The sequence below is a fragment of the Strongylocentrotus purpuratus genome, unplaced genomic scaffold (genome assembly GCF_000002235.5).
Source record: "Strongylocentrotus purpuratus isolate Spur 01 unplaced genomic scaffold, Spur_5.0 spur5_scaffold_1, whole genome shotgun sequence".
NCBI lineage: Eukaryota > Metazoa > Echinodermata > Echinoidea > Camarodonta > Strongylocentrotidae > Strongylocentrotus > Strongylocentrotus purpuratus.
Genome location: NW_022145594.1, coordinates 41,932,184 through 41,949,118, shown reverse-complemented (window position 1 = coordinate 41,949,118; position 16,935 = coordinate 41,932,184). Strand labels below are relative to the sequence as shown.

The 16,935-nt window shown below is 39.0% G+C and overlaps 1 protein-coding gene across 1 annotated transcript in view; it reads left to right on the top strand.

Annotated features, from left to right (window-relative positions):
* Nucleotides 1–16,935, top strand: part of LOC579816 (roundabout homolog 1) — a 35,989-nt gene that overhangs the window by 15,697 nt on the left and 3,357 nt on the right. The window contains exons 7-22 of the mRNA XM_030978250.1: nt 1,385–1,544; nt 3,784–3,911; nt 4,753–4,953; nt 5,235–5,450; nt 6,688–6,791; nt 7,134–7,356; nt 8,412–8,708; nt 9,176–9,358; nt 9,797–9,833; nt 10,520–10,614; nt 11,236–11,361; nt 12,272–12,407; nt 13,273–13,658; nt 14,166–14,987; nt 15,498–15,602; nt 16,755–16,916. Of these exons, the coding sequence (XP_030834110.1) occupies nt 1,385–1,544; nt 3,784–3,911; nt 4,753–4,953; nt 5,235–5,450; nt 6,688–6,791; nt 7,134–7,356; nt 8,412–8,708; nt 9,176–9,358; nt 9,797–9,833; nt 10,520–10,614; nt 11,236–11,361; nt 12,272–12,407; nt 13,273–13,658; nt 14,166–14,987; nt 15,498–15,602; nt 16,755–16,916 (3,381 nt within the window). The remainder of the gene's footprint in view (nt 1–1,384; nt 1,545–3,783; nt 3,912–4,752; nt 4,954–5,234; nt 5,451–6,687; nt 6,792–7,133; nt 7,357–8,411; nt 8,709–9,175; nt 9,359–9,796; nt 9,834–10,519; nt 10,615–11,235; nt 11,362–12,271; nt 12,408–13,272; nt 13,659–14,165; nt 14,988–15,497; nt 15,603–16,754; nt 16,917–16,935) is intronic.

Here is a 16,935-nt window from a genome sequence, read left to right as displayed (position 1 = left end):
CTTCTCCTCCTCATCTTTGTGTAAATTTTAGGGGCCATCAAGAATATATATCATGGGTTTTCATGCCCCCCTCCCAGAATCATCTTTTTTCCTCTTACTCAATATAACATTCATTTAAACCATTAAATCTTGGGGTTGTATCCAAGATAATGCGGAAGGGAGTCTAAGGACATATGGTATGTGTTATACCAGAGAATAAAATCCTATTCAACTGGTTAATAACTCAGATAACATCTCTCACTCTCGTTATTACCCATCTCCTTCCTCTCATCTTGCAGCTTTGAGATGCCATCACCTCTCCGCATCCAAGTTCGAGGTCAATACCCCCTCTCTGGTAGCCTCTATTAAACCAATCTTCATTCCCTTCTTGTATGTCTGATAGAGAATCCGAGTTGGGCTCTGCCCTGGGCTCCTATCGATGTGTTTGGGGAACACTTTAACCTAGTTTAGCTCAAATTTACTCTCATCACCATCATCATTTAAACCTCTTCATTCGTTTGCTATTCTTGGTCTCTTCTTCATCTTAGCTTTTGCTATTTTTGTCTTACATGTATTTGCCATCTTTTACTTTCTCTCCCTTCTCTCTATTTAAGTACAGTATCTATGTCTGCCTCTTTATTTATCTATCTATCTATCTATCTCTCTATCTGTCTTTTCATGCTTCCATCTATCTTCATCTCTCTCTCTCTCCCACGCGTCTCTCTATTTATTTACAGTATCTATGTCTGCCTCTCTATTTATCTATCTCTCTATCTATCTTTTCATCCTTCCATCTCTCTCCATTTCTCACTCCTTGCAGTGTATCTACCTTCCAGACTTTTCTCAATTTCTCTCTCTCTTTTCATTTCTCATTTTCACCCAATGTCTCTCTCCATCTCTAAATCCCCTTTACTTTTTATTTCCTTCAGGATTTTTTTCTTCTTCATTTCAGTTTCTCTTCCACCCTTTTATTCCTATTGCTGTTAATCTACAGGCTCTATCTCTCTCTCTCTCTCTCTCTCTCTCTCTCTCTCTCTCTATCTCTATCTCTATCTCTCACTCTCTCTCTCTCTCTCTCTCTCTCTCTCTCTCTCTCTCACTCTCTCTCACTCTCTACCTCTCTTTCACTTCCTTGTTCTCAATCTGTGTCTAAACATAAATTCTTTCCAGCTTTTAATTTGCCTTTACCTTTTGTTTTAATACCCATTTCCTCTTACTAATGTTCTTATCCCCATACCATTGAAGAATTGTCAACAAATCCACTAATAATTACTTTCATCATAGCTTTAGAATAGCAGATATCAGAAGGGGTAAATTCTGTTGTGATGCAGAGTACATTCATTATTTCTAGACGATACTTTGGATTGAAGGATGCAATATACAACCCTTTGTTTTCTTTCTCCAGACGATAACCTACCCCTACCGCCCATCATCCACATCGGACCGTCCAATCAGACGCTAGTAGAAGGGAGCCCCGCCCAACTGATATGCCAAGCAGAAGGACGCTCCCAACCGTCCATCGACTGGCTGAAAGACGGAGCGCCTTTACAGCTTGTGGGAACCAGGTACGTAGCAAAGCAATATCTACAGCTAACTCTGTTAAAGGGATCGGGTAATTTTGCTTCAGTTTCTGATTATCAAGATATCTATGATTGGATTTAGAAATTTCAGAATTCTTAACGGTTTGTATAACACTACAGTCTATTGGGGGAAATGAGTATGGTAAAACCGGTCACTCTAAGATTGTTACTTTTTTGATGCACTTTATGATCAATTTGAAGCACAATTTTTTTAGGGCTTCAATATTACAACATAAGACAAACACTGATAACATGTAGGGCCATGCATCTCAGATTTAACATTGTTAAACGATGCCTTTAAGCAAGGTGACAAATTTTCCAATACTGTATCTACATGCATGAAGTATATAAATATTATACCTTTATATTCATATATTCATATTAAAAATTGATTGGTCATATATACAAACATGGACATATGTTTGGCTTAAACTCATTTCCTGGCTGCTCTGTAGATATGTGAGAGGTATCACTGAGATTTTATTTTAAGATAGGATTGAAAATTTACCCAATGCCCAGTGTGTTTGCAATAATTATCTTATGGTGAACGTATAATAATCTACATAAAGCATCTCTTAAATATAAAAATATTCAAAACCCTGTTGGAAAAATGAATGAGAAAAGGTACTCCGTAATGTACCTCACAAGCTCTTTGTACTTTTGGTGTGAATTCCTTCTCAAATACAAATATGACGAGATTTTGTACCAAGTGTACTTCTCGATCGTGCAGGAGGGGAAAAGAGAATTTTCCTTCTCTGCTTCAATTTCTTCCACTGCGCTGCCTCTCATCAACAGTAAATTGCATTAAGAACCAATACTATATTTCTTACGCCATAGTTATCTCAAGTCTTTCAGAACCAAGAGAGAGAAAGATAAAAAGGGCTGAATACATTCTTGAAAAGAAAGGAAATGAAATACAGCTAGGAGAGAAAGAAATAAAAGATATTCTGAGAACTATTATTCTGGCATTATTCACTCAAGACTGCACACTTATGGTAGAAATGAGGGGTGTAAGTTGATTAAAAGAAATTTGCGACGACAAAATGACGTGTTTCCCTTCGCCGGTGTGGTCTGTCTGGAAGAAAAAAAAGCAGTCAATATACTTACATTGAAAGATGAATACCTCAATTGCATGTTAACTCTTCCAGTACCATTGCCTTCTAAACCATGTATAAAACCATGTAGATTTTATTCTTGTGGGGTTGGGGGTTTTAAACCATATGGGGGAAAATGATACAGGGAATAACACGAATGTAGAAAGTCATTGCTATGATGAAAGTGCATATAACTTGCATGTAAGCACTTTCAGAGTATTTTTTATATTAATTTGAATCTGTTTTTGTAAGCGCCTTAAGCGGCAGCTGGTTGAATTTGTTGGGCATTATGAATGTCTGCATGTAATAGATCAATTTTGTTTTGTTCATCTATGTTCCAATTCCTCTTTCTGCTTACCGGTTTTGTTTATTGTTTTTCTCACTCATATGTTACATTGAATGAGGAGGAAAAAAAAAAAAAATAGCAAAAAGAGAAAGTAACGTAAGAGTGAGAAAAGAGTATGCAACTCAAAATATGTCAATTTTGGTTTCAGGTTTAATTTCATGAATAGATTGTATATGATCTAAGTTATGATAAACACGTAAATGCTTGTGCATTTCCCCTTTCTCTTCATCTTAGAGAGAGAGAGAGGGCAAGTGTAACAGAGATTCAGAGAGGTTAAAAGGTACCATGAGATAGAAAGCAAAAAAATGTAATGTACTGCAAAAAAAAAGAGATATTGAGAAAGAGAGAGATATATATATATATATATATATGTACAGACAGATAGAAAAAAAGATGACTTAAAAAAAATTAAAAAAACTATATTGAGAGAGAGAGAGAGTAACATGTACAGACAGGTAGAAAAAGATGATTTGAATAGACTGCAAAAGAAAGAGCTATTGAGAGAGATATATATATGTACATTTACAGACAGGTAAAAAAATATTATTTAAATAGACTGCAAAAGATCAAGATATTGAGAGAGAGAAGGCTATATATGTACAGACAGATGAATATTCAATAAGGGAGAGAGAGAGAGGGAGGGAAGGAGAGAGAGAGAGGGGGAGGGGAGCAGGGAATGTACGTACATATCCCATTTTCTACATTCAATGTATTAAAAAAACTTACAATATCCAAAACCAAAACTTATGCCTTTTATTTCATTCTTGAAACCTCCTCCTCTCAGAATCACATTGGATGGGTCAGGAACGCTCAAATTCTCCTCCCTGACGCCGGATGATGCAGGAAGTTACACCTGCAGTGCTGCTAACAGCGTAGGAGCAACCAAATGGTCCTCATCACTCCAAGTCATCAGTAAGTCACCATCTCCTAGGGGGGGAGGGGGGCGTTTCACAAAACTGGTCATCAGTGAAAATTGATATTATTTGTTATAAGCTACTGAAATCCTTGCTTCCAATTGGTAATCAGCAGATTTGTCACTGATTTTTGTCATTTGTCATTGAAAAAAGACTTTGTTGTGTCGTTTAAGTACTTGACTGGAAATGGAAAGGTCATGGGTTCGATCTCCAGCACTACTCCCTAGGGAGTGGAGATGGTGCACAGTGTACCTGAAGAAACCTGATGACCAGGGTAATAACATCCGCAAAGCGTTTAGAGAAAGTATTTCGTATAAAGGGCTATATAAATAATGATTTTTTTTTTTTTCAATTAAAAAAAATGGGGGGGGGGGAGGTATTTATCTAACCAAAATGTGAATATAGGAGAGAAGAAGATGATCTTTTTTTCTTCTCTGCTTTCTTCCCCTTCATTCCTGCTCCTCTCTCAAACCCTATTTCTCTCCCTCTCTCTCTCTCTCTCTCTCTCTCTCTGTATTTCTCTCCCTCCCTCCCTCCCTCCCTCCCTCTCTCTCTTCCACTCTCTCTATCTCTATCTGTCACTCAGGTGCTTAAATATTAAAATTTTGTGAGGAAAATATTCTACAAGATATTTCTTAATTGTGATGATTTCTTTTCTATTTTCCTTGGGGGGGGGGGGGGGGGGTTATGAAGACTTGTATCTACAACAATTTTCTCAATGCAACCTGTAGAAAATACTCCACATTGAGAATTTCAACCAAATATGAGTATAAAGCCATTTTATCACACAGCAATCTACCTGTACTTTACCCTTGAACTGTATTTCATCTTTTCACCAGGGAGAGCATTTGCAGGAACGGAGCAGGTGCACGAAGCTCCAAGCGTAACACAGCTACCTCAGGCACCAGGGTTTCCCATCGTTGATAACATCACCAGGACGACCATGAGGCTCACCTGGCCTAGCGCCAGGCCCCTGCCAGACAGGACAGTGTCGCTGACTGGATACAGGGTGGAGTACTTTACTCCGGATAGAATAACAGGTGAGGAAGGAGGATAAGGAGATGGAGATGGAAAGATAGATTGATTGATAGATAGATCACCCTATATTGAGGGTAGTCATGCTATCAAGCTTTGCTCACTTTGTAAACCCTCCTGTTTGATGTTTTCGATTAGTGACAGCTAGCCTTACTTTATTTTCATATATTCTTTTGTCATGTGTAAAATTTGCAATGTTTGCTTGTTTTATATTTGTAAAAGTGTGAAACAAAAAAAATCAAACAGAAATAAAATAAATAAAATAAAATAAAATGTTCTTCCTCAGGATGGACAGTGGCTGCTGTACGCATCCAAGGAAACTCCTTCGAGGTACGGAACCTAGAACCAGGGTTCACGTATGTCTTCATGGTACGAGGGATCAACGCCCACGGCTACGGCCCTCCGAGCCCCGTCAGCATAGCTGCTAACACCCCTACCGGTACCCATCGCGAGGTGCCGGGCCCCAACGCGGAGCCAGGGGTCACCACACCAGCTACAGAGGGTAACAATTTTTTATTCTTCTTCCTTTTATTCCATTTTTGTTTATTTATTTCCAATGACATACAATACATAATAACGAATTCAATGTAAAATGCATACAAAACATTACGTTTGTAATAAACAAATCTTAACAGTAATTAGCACATTTGAGGAAAACAAAAATTGAATTATGAATTTAACTGCATTTATATTTTGAGGAAATGGAGAGGTCCACTGAAAAGCAGAGCTTGTAAATTGTGGACCCCTCAGATAATAATGAGTGTGAAAGAGTATAGAAAACATTAGCAATCAAAGAAGAATAGCGGTCAACAGAGACCACATTTATTAAAACACGTACCGTAATGACAGGAAACAAGCACCCTGCCCTTTTGATCGTCCACCTTGTCTTTTTACCTCAGATTTTGCTCTAAAATCTCATTCAGGTGTTAAAAATGTTAGGAACATTCACATTAACGTTCAAACAATATTGGAGTTTTGCATGATATACAGATATATGGAATAAGATATTTACAAAGTCATAATTGTTTAATGTCATCAAAAGTAACCGTCATGTTTAAGCTGAATTGCTGGATGAAAACACTGAATTTTGGGGGGTAGTTGTGTAACATCACGGATATCTCCAATTCCGTTTAACCGCCTGTCAAAACCGGACGGTTTTCGGTTAAACGATTTATTTAAGGGGGGCCGTGTGAAAAAGCAGGAAGGTGATTTAACTGAAGGCGCCGATTTGGGCTTGTGAACTAGTCACAAATAATAGTAACAATGTCGTTTTAGAATAATGTGTAAGATCATTAAAGTAAATTGAAAACAGTAGAGGACCTAGGATAGAACCTTGTGGTACACCATGTGTTAAACTTGGATGAATATATATTGAGATCTATTACAAAGATTACTTTCAAACCAAGATGACAGACAAATTGGAGTGTTGTTCTAGTTTCCAAGTGGTAAGTCATCACACCGATTACTGAGCTGGGAGACATTGCCAGGTGGAGGGGCATAAATCGGAAACTTAAAAAAAAAAAAAAAAAAAAAAATTAAAAAAACAAAAAATTAAAAAAAAAAAAAAAAACAGGAAAACGAAACCGTCCAATTGAAAACGGAATCCGCCATGGGCGGTCGGATACCGGACGGTTAAACGTTTGACTACAGCACTAGTTGTTGTTGCTGTTGCTTTAATGTTATTTTCATTGTTATTACAATAAAATTTCGTCATTTGACTCTGCTTTCTTAACATACAGGAGCTGAAAGCCGGGATATTCTGCAAGATAAGTTGGATAACTGTGGGGTCTATATCAAGAGAGTCCAAGTTCTCGGCACACAAGCCATTAACGTCACATGGCAGGTAAATGATGCTTCCCCAAATCGATGTATTACATGTCTAGCAATCATTCATGAAAACATGACATTTCAACATTTGCCAGCTGCTATTCATTTACAGATTTGCTGCAGCTTAATTTGCCATATCTGAGCAAGCCTTTATTCCATGAAAATGAAAACATGTTAGAAGCACATTAATTTTTTCATGATTAATATCATGGAAGATTTTTCTTGTCCAATCTTTGTAATGTTATGGAAATATAATATCAGAATACGTCTCTAAAATAATATTTTTAAGTAATGAACGATCATTATCATGGTGGCTTGAATATATTAACTTCACATTCTTACATTGATATCTTCCCAGATTATTCGTAACGGGGATTACATCGACGGCTACTACCTCAAGGTGACTCCCCAGGTCAAGGCTCCGGGCATCTTTGAGATGAACCGAGTGGTCAACGACAAGACCGCCGTCCAGGGCGGGCTGCAGCCATGGACAGAGTATGCGATCACCATTCAGCCATACCACGGGGCATGGCATCGAGGCAGGGAGAGCAGGAAGGTGGTCATAAAGACAGCCCAGGATGGTGAGTCCAGAGTGGAGAAGTCTTTGTGACCAGGCCTGATAAGAACCCAATTTAAATCGGTTTCCCAATTTTTTCCCGATTTTTTTTCTCTGCCCTTTTTTTTTTAACCAGATTTGTTGTTGTTTTTGTTTTGTTTTTACCTGATTCCCCCCTATTATTTCCCAATTTTTCTTACTCAAAAAGGGGGGGGGGGAATGTTGTTAGATGTTTTTTTCCACGAATCCTCTTTTTTTTTTTACTCAAGGGGGGCGTCGTTAAGGGGGTTAATTGCTCACTTTCACCCCTGCATATTCTCGTTTAGAAGTTGGAGCTGAAAGTGGGTCTCCTTGAAGAAATACAGTCAAACCTGTCTATAGCGACCACCCAAGGGAAACACAAAAGTTGGTCTTTGCAGATGCAGGTTCCTTTAGTACATATTTCAATGAGAAACTAGGATTATGATGTTGAATGCTTTGGAGGATGTTTTTTTTTATTTGTACTTGAGTATATGGGTTCTCAACAAGCATATTCTTGGGCTCATTCGTTAAAAGATGAAGCTAATTGTCAAGAAGTGGTTTCAATCGATCATGTGACTGATTGCCATCACTGTAGCCAAGCACTTGTTACATATATGTTGTTGTGTTGACCCTCCCTTGTCTCTTGATTGCTGTACATGTGACTTTTCAGTCAAATATTAATTCAAGTTATTTGATAGTCAAAGAGCATTGTAGAACATGACTGTGATGCACTTCTTACCAGTATCTAACAATGAGGGAGAATCTTCGATATTGCAAAAGTGGCAACACTTCTTCAGCAGTTAGGATGCATAGTGAGAAAGCCCTAAAATTGACAACTCAAACAAATTCATTAATTGACAATCTCCTCCCCCCCCCCCTTGAATCTCACTTGCGGAGTACCCCAAGGAACATTATTAGGTCCTGTCGTTTTTCCTGTCATGATCAATGACATTGCTCTGCCCTCTAAAGTGACTCGGTAAGATCAAACAATATCAAAGAAATAAAAAGTATCCTGAAAGTTCAAGCAACCAAATGTTTATTGTTCATTCTTTTGTATAGTTCCAAGAGCCCCGCCAAATTCGATCAAAGCTCGTCAGAACGGTTCCACGTCCATCAAGGTCAGCTGGCGCCCTCCCGCAGTCAACCAGGTCCCTGGGATCATCGCTGGATACCACATCTTCTGCCTCAGCGAGAACCCGCCCCATCATCCCAACATCACCACCAGGAATAACCGCACGTTGGAGGTCGCCGTCCCTAACCTCCGACCCGGAGCACAGTATGGGGTTAAGGTCGCGGCCTATACCATCGCAGGGATGGGACCCTTCAGTGATATCGTCTACGTCACCCTGCCTCCAGGTAAAGACTGGTTTCTTTTTTCAGAATTTACCTTTCAAATATAGAACAGGTTTTATGTGTCACAATGAAAAAAAAAAAATCATCATTGTGTACAAATTTCTTATGTTGTATGATGTAATTCATTGCAACATAAACATGTACTTCTTACAGGAATGTTAAAATTTAAAAAAAAGACAGTGGCAATAATTAAGCCTCTTCTTTATTAAGAAATATCATCATCATCATGGAGGTGCGATAGCTCATTTAGTAGAGCAGTGGTCTCGTAAGCCGGTGACCCAGGTTTGAAACCAAGTCGATGCGCTAGTGCCCTTTGGTAAGGCATTCATCCTCATTACCCTTAGAGAGGTCCTAAAGCCGTCGGTCCTCTGGTTGCTTACTAACAAGCATATAATATGCTTTCTTAGCAGTCGGATAAAATAACCACCACTACTACTACTATCATCTTCATCTCCATCTTTATCTTGTAGGTCCTGATGACCCAGAGAAGAGAGGCAGTAATGACGGTCTGGACTCCGGGGGTGGGATGGACATCTTATCAGAGCCCTGGTTCTATGCGGCAGTGGCCCTAGCCCTCCTCTTCGTCATCACATCAATCTTTCTCCTCTTCTGGCGTCGTCACAAGAAGAAACCTTGCTCGCCTGTTGGAAATGGTAGGTCAAGGGTCAAAGTCAAGTTATGAAGGTCATGGTCAAAGTCATGGCCTCAAAATATTGGTCTTTGAAGGGCTAGATCAGAAGCTGAATTTGTCATGATCATTGCCAAAATCTCAAATTTAACCCTACTCAACCATCCACAATTATCCTAAACTAAAAAACAGATGGAATACATACAAACATTTTGAATCAAGCAAATGAGCTTTCATAAGAATAAGGCAGTTTTCATTTCATCTCTGAAAATGTTTTAAATTAAAAAAAATTATATATAAATATAGTATGATGTAAATAAAATTTATTCACAAACTTTTTTTATATGGTTAATTTTAATTTCCTTGTTTAACATTTAATAAAACTTCTAATAATTGCTGTCCTGAATATCAGCTTTTCTTCAAATCAACTTTTTCTTTGTTTTCTTCCGATTTTTTTCTACAGGTATGATAAGCAAGGACAATGTTACAGTTCAAAATATGTGAGTATACTAATTGCCTTTTATGTCAAGTTTCTGTATGTAAACTGTGTATATTTGTTGTGTGCATGCTTCCCTATGGAGAAGAACTGCAACAATTATTAGAATATCACTGCTGACTTTGGAAACTTAGATCAATTAAGATCAATTAAGATCAATCAAATATCACTTTACAATTTTCATTTTGACATTCAAAGTATATAAATTCATTGATTCAGCTTCTTAGAATGTCCTGTTGATAGTATTCATAGACATCTTTTGTTTCACATACACACTCTCTCTCTCTTTCTCTCTGTCTGTCTCTTTGTCTGTCTCTCTCTGTCTTTATCTCTCTCTTTTATGTTTTTGTAGGGCTGCTAGACCAACTCAATCAAGAGCTGATGTCTATTTTAACATTTGGAATGGATTAATTCATTGATAATTTGTTAGAATATCCATAAGTATCATTCAGGGACTTGATTGTTGTATCTACTCTCCCACAGCTTTTTATCTTGCCTGTCATATCTATATATTTCAAAACTTTGTACATATTTTCTGTACATTATACTTGATTTAAAATCTTTAATTTTTGGGGGTGTGTAATCTACGCTTATACGCTTGTATACAAAAAAAAAATCTAAATTGTTTTTTGATGTAAATGTGGAACACATAAACTTCAAACTCCTCTCTCTCTCTCTCTGTTTTTACAGGGCCGCAAGACCGACTCAGCTGAATGGGACGGCTCATCCGGAAGGGGAGCACACATGGACTTCCAATTGTCCTCCACACTCACATAACCACCAAGGTACAAACAAAATCCTTCAAATTTAACATTTATCTTTTATTTTTTATAAAGAATGTTTTTTACAAGAATGGGAAATGCATGTTCAACTCTCAATTTCAAATTGTCAAATCACACAGCACAGTCCAAGCCCAACAGTATAACCCTGTAGCTTATTGTGTCTTCTTCAAAAGGAATATACCTAGTATGACCAAATATGGCAGTCTTTTGATTTGGAATTCATAGGTAATTGTTGCACGGGCAATAATGTGCATCTGAATATATATGGGGAGTGTTTCACAAAGATTAAGATCGACTTAGAGTTCGACTTAAATATGGCAGGCCGTTCATGCCACTATTTCTCTTACCATTTACTTGCATTGGTCTCTCAAGGGACATACAAATAATGGTCACAAATCTACAGAATTTACATTCTTTGATAGTTCATTATTAAAGGAAAAAATATTATCTACAGATCATAATGGTGAGAGCAACCAGTGGCATGAATGGCCTGCCATAGTTAAGTCCAACTTAAAGTTGATCTTAGTCTTTGTGAAACACTCCCCAGGTCATATAGATCATAAATACAAGAAGACATGTGAAGAGACTTGAATTAACTTGGTGGGGAATGTTCTCTTTGGACAGGTTGTATGGGTAACTGCTGTACAGGCAATGGTTCCTCCGGAGACGACACCCTAGAAAAGAACAAGGCCCCTCCGGCATCTAAGTGGCCCAACGGTGCCCCGCCTGTCTGGCTTCAAGAAGTTTACAGTAAGCAACAAACAAACGAATCATCAATAAATAGCATTGATTAATAAACAAACCCCCAAAACGCAGAAAACACATCTATGATTATGATTTATGTCTTGATACAATAAGCAACAAAGAAACGAGTCATTAACAAATAGCATTGATATAAAAACACAAAATAAACACATCTATAATCATGATTTTTGTATTGATAGAGAAATTAATCTTGATGTATATTAATATCCATGTATGTAATATCTTTTCTACTTTCTATTGTGTATTTGAAAATTAATCTGTATTAAGAGTTAGCTGATTATTATATTTTCATCTTATCATGCATTTTGTAAAAAGATTGAAAAACTAGCTATTGCATGAAATTATTTGTAATCTTTTGACACAAATGAAATACTTTACACATGTACATGGAAATTAGATGAGTTTGGCACAATTGTTCACTATAGTCAAAGATGAATAGATGTAGAAATACAATAATATCATTTACCACTGTATATACAAGCTACATTGTTTATTGTTATTTTGTGATTACTTGCGAAACTATACCACTTTTTCTTGTTTATATAATTGTTTTATTTATGTATTGTGAAACAAAATGTTCATGTATATGAATGAATATACAGTAGGCTTGCGGTTGCACCATACGAGAGAGAGGGAGGATTGAGGAGTCCTGAAAAGGACTCTCAGTAATCTTTCTCGAGTGTGTGTAGTCCTGAAAAGGATGTGTTGGTGTAGTTGTTGGTGTAGACTCCTCAATCCTCCCTCTCTCTCACATGGTGCATCCGCAAGCCTACTGTATATCTACATCACCATGCAAGCCGATACTTACAAGCAGTATATGAATCAAGTTTACTTATACATTTAAATTCAAACAAATCAATCAATAATTTGATTTTTTTTTTCTTTCTCTGTTCAGATCCCAAATATCCATCCCACCTGCAGAGTCAGGTGAGCAAAGAGACGCACCTCACGCATGATAGTCAGAGCAGTTCAGGATTTGGTTCATCCTTCCCTACTCTGAGTACCTTCCATGGAATGATGATGCATCCAAGGTGAGAATCTCCATCGTGAAATCCTCCTTTCTTTCCTTCCGTCTTTCTGGTTCTCCATCTTTAAATCCACCCTTCTTTCCTTCCATCTTTCTGGTTCTTCATCTTTAAATCCACCCTTCTTTCCTTCCATCTTTCTGGTTCTTCATCTTTAAATCCACCCTTCTTTCCTTCCACCTTGAAATCCTTCCTTCTTTCCTTCCATCTTTCTGTCTCTCTATCTTGCTTGAGTACATTCCATGGAACGATGATGCATCCAAGTTAAGAATCTCCATCGTGAAATCCTCCCTCTTAGCTTCTCTTCTTGTATTTTCTTTCGTGTCCATCATCTGAGATCAAATGTTCTGCCAGGCTCTTAATGTACACTGAAGAGCCTTCTTATTTGCTGCCACTAGGTCTTCTAGGCACCATTGGTCATCTAGGAGTGGGCATCTTAATAAGTGTGACATAGATTGCACGGATGTTCCACACTCCCAGTCGGTGTCTGTGTCATCTGTGTATCCCCATTTATGCATATTGTATTTGTCGTTTCATCTGTATCTCCCTGCCCTGATCTGTTCCCGTTCTCTCCTTCTTTCTTTTTTCTTCTTGTCCTTGCTCCATCTCTTCTCTTCACCTTCATCTGTTCCTTCTCAGCGTAACTTCCTCTCCGTCCCTCTCCATTTCTTCCTTTTACCCCCTCTCTCTCTTTCTTACACACTTGTAAAATTCTGCTAACTCTTAGTAGTCGTAATCTTCTTTGAATCAAATATATAAGGCTCATCACAATTCCACTATGATTTCAGGAATTTACTTTATCTTCTGCATAAAATATATTTCTTCTCAATTTTCTATGTATGTCAATCTTTGTATCACATCACACTTACAGCTCACCGGAGTATGCAGTGGTTGAAAATGAGGCCGAGATGGATGAAGAAATGTGCATGCATGCCGGCAGCACCCTTCCTATCATTCCAAGCCCTGGTTCCGGACGACCTCCGCCCCAGTACAACCAGCACCTTCACTTCCCCCACCACCAGATATCAGATGACCCCGAACCTTACGCCTCGGCGACCCTCGTCCAACCTCCCAACATGCGAGAGTACCCCGCCCGACGACAGAACTGCAGTGATAATAGTTCGGAGTGGTCGGGCTCATGGCAGTCGTCGAATAGAGATGGGCGTCGACCCGGTCGGATGGTGAAGCCTGGAGGGCATGGTAGCCCCCGGGGTTGGCACGCCCCTTACGATGGCCCACCGGCTGTACCAGACAGAGGTTCGTTACTTTTATTTTTTCATTTTTATGAACTTATTCTTTTGACAGCTTTATTGAAGTTGTTTCTGGAAGATGCCTTATCAACTATTTCTGAGGGACATTAGAAACTGTTACTCTCACTTTCGATTCTTTACAGGGATGACTTGTTGTTATAACTAGTTTGAATATTTCTAATGTTAATTGCCACTTAATTGATCATGATGACTTTGAAGACTTGGAATTTGGGAGTTGTTCCTTAACCCTTTATAAGTTTTCAAACATATAAAAACACAGTTTCTTGGGACAATTTTGCAGTTGTATTGCAGTTTTTCGTGGTGTTGTTCACCAAAATTCCAAACTCTACTCATCATGAACCCATGCAATATTTGAAAATAAATACCAGGAAAAACAAAGTTCTTCATTTTAAAAAATGTTGATGGAATATAAGGAGGCAAATAGTTTAAGGTATAAGCAAAAAGGTTTGAAGTAGAAGTTTGCTATTGAAGGAATGTTTTGATTTGATTTTAGATATGGGTTACTCAGACCAAGGTAGTCAGTACTCAAGATGCAGCTCAGCATCCAAGCGATGCAGACATCCTCACGCTACCACACCCGGTAGACAACCTCAGCGAAACTGGGCGGAGTTCCTGCCCCCACCCCCTGAGCAGCCCCCAACAGACATGGACTCTCCTGGGGGTTCATTGCCCCCCTCCCATCCCGGGTCCATCAAGTCTTCCTTCTACCGGAGGGGCAGTAGCCCGAACCAGCACGCTCAGGCGTATGTCCAAATCAACCCAGGGGCGTGTGAGGAATGCGAGGCCGCGGCGACACATCATTGTCCTCCGGTACCTCCGCGCAATCACCAGCAGAGCCCGCTTCTCAATCAGCCCCTCTCCGGGAACAACTCGCCCGTCCCCATCTATCCACCACCGCTTCTCCCCCAGCAATCCTGTAGGACGGAGATTCCAGGCCCAGGGTCGCATTTCCAGCCCATCAACTCGTCCCTGAGTCCGCCCCCAGGCGATAGCCCCAGCCACCAAAGGGGTGTGCATAAACTGATTAAGACCCCGCCCCCGGTCCACAACACTACTACCAGCGGGAACATGACACCGGAATTCGGTGGGTGCTCAAAGCAAACTGTCATACCCTTACAATCGGGGCCAGGGAGCCCGGGAAGGGGGTCGCAACAAATGCACCAGCAGTCGATAGCACCGCAAAGAGTGTTTGAAGACCCAAGGCACGCCCAGATCGGTCAGGAGTTGCTTAAATATATGACCAGGAATGAACTGGAAGCAATGTCGGAGGATACCCCATATGCACCCATGGAAATGACCCTAAAAAATACTGAAGGTACAACTTTGATTTTCTTCTCTTCTATATTATCTCATACTTTGTACAATTTGCACCGTAGCCTATACTTGCTTACCCTTAAAACTTTCTATTTTATGTAATGCATATTAGTTCATTCATATAGATTTCATGTTGCTATAGATATAGAAACTGCATAGTTTTCTCTATTTTCTATATATATATATATATATTTCCATATTTTTTCTAATTGAAACTTTATTAGATAATTCAAAAAACATATATCGCACATAATCAGCAAACCCTAAGAGTAAATGTTGTGACTATTCATATCTTACTTCATAGTGACTATAGAGAATTAGTACCATCTAATCAGAGCCAGAAGGGCATTAACTGGCACTTCTTGCTCTTCTTGCTCCAAGCAGATGATCGACTTCTTTGGGAGTGTATCCCATTAGGATTTGTTTCTCTTGTCAGCATGCCATATAATCAATTATCCTTTCTTGCCTGACCCCACCCTACTCCTTGCCCTCCCCCTTGTCCCTCTTACAGGGTCAAATTCCGCTGTCCATCCCTCCCTAAGCGAGGTAGAGACCACCGAACTCAACAGTTTGGATAGTAAGGATAGAGACATGGATACAGCCAGTAATTGTACAGGTAAGTGTGTATACCAGTGATGCCACACCCATGTACCCCTCTCTCAAACTGGTATCGGGTTGTTACCCCATCTCATTCAACCTCGACCTAGACGTGTAATATTCGACTGCCTCAAGCTGTTTGAATGGCGTCTATGAGTGCCCCCACCCACTTACTGTTCTCCCCTACTGGTATTGGGGTCGATACCCCTGTTGATTCTCCATTTAGAAATGTAATACTGGAGCACTTTGACCATCGTCACTGTTCAATGTTAGTAATGGTGAGTGTAACATGCATGTACCCGTGATGCCCCACACTCTTACCCCTCTCTTCAAATGGTATCAGGGTTATTACCCCTATCCATTTTAGTAATCCAATCCTAGAGAATGCCTTTTCTGTTTTGATTTTCTTACCTCAGCTTTGATTTTCTTACCTCGGCTTTCATACTACACATATCTACACCTTTTTTGAATACGTTGAGCTCTCTTTTTCTTTCGAAAAAAACAAACAGTTGTGAACTTGACAGTGTGAACTTGTACAGAGGTTTTCTTTTTAGCTAGGCTCGTTTAATATCATGCCTTGTTTATTTTACATTGATTCTGTATGTTTCCTTGTATCTTTTTCATTATTTTTAAACCAGAAACTTATTCACACATAATAAAATGTTTGCAAATTTCATGGGTGGTTTAGACTCCTGAAAGTTTCATGCTGCAAAATAGTCGAACTGGAGGCTTCCGAATTTGCAAAATTTTCTGTCTGTAGAATATCGCTCTCCTTTGCAAAAGTTTCATGTCACAAAAGGTTTCTGGTATTACAGTATAAGATAATTATTTGGAATCTCGAACAAACAGAATTTAAAATACATTTCAGAAGAGAATTTCACAACTTTATGTTCATCATGTAGCCATTTTGTTTCCGTCCCCCAGGGTCAATACAAGATAATTGTATGGAATATTAAACAAACAGAATCTAAAATATATTTCAGAGTAGAATTTAACATCTTCATTTTGTCGTTATGCAAAATTCTATGTCTGTAAAATATCGCTCTTCTTTTCAAATTGCGAGAGTTTCATCTCACAAAAGTTTCTGGTATTACAATACAAACAGAATTTAAAATATAGTGCAGAGTAGAATTTAACAACTTCATGTTTTCATCTTGTTTCAATTCCCCAGGGTCGATGTTAGCTTACGGTAGCAGCAGTAATGGAAGCAGGAGAAACAGTGTCGTCAGTACGAGTTCGGACGGCTCGTTCTTCGCCGAGACGGACTTTGCCAATGCAGTGGCAGCAGCAGCACACAATGCTGGAGTATTGGTCATGCAGAGAGACACGCCACGTAAGACAATGTTCATTTG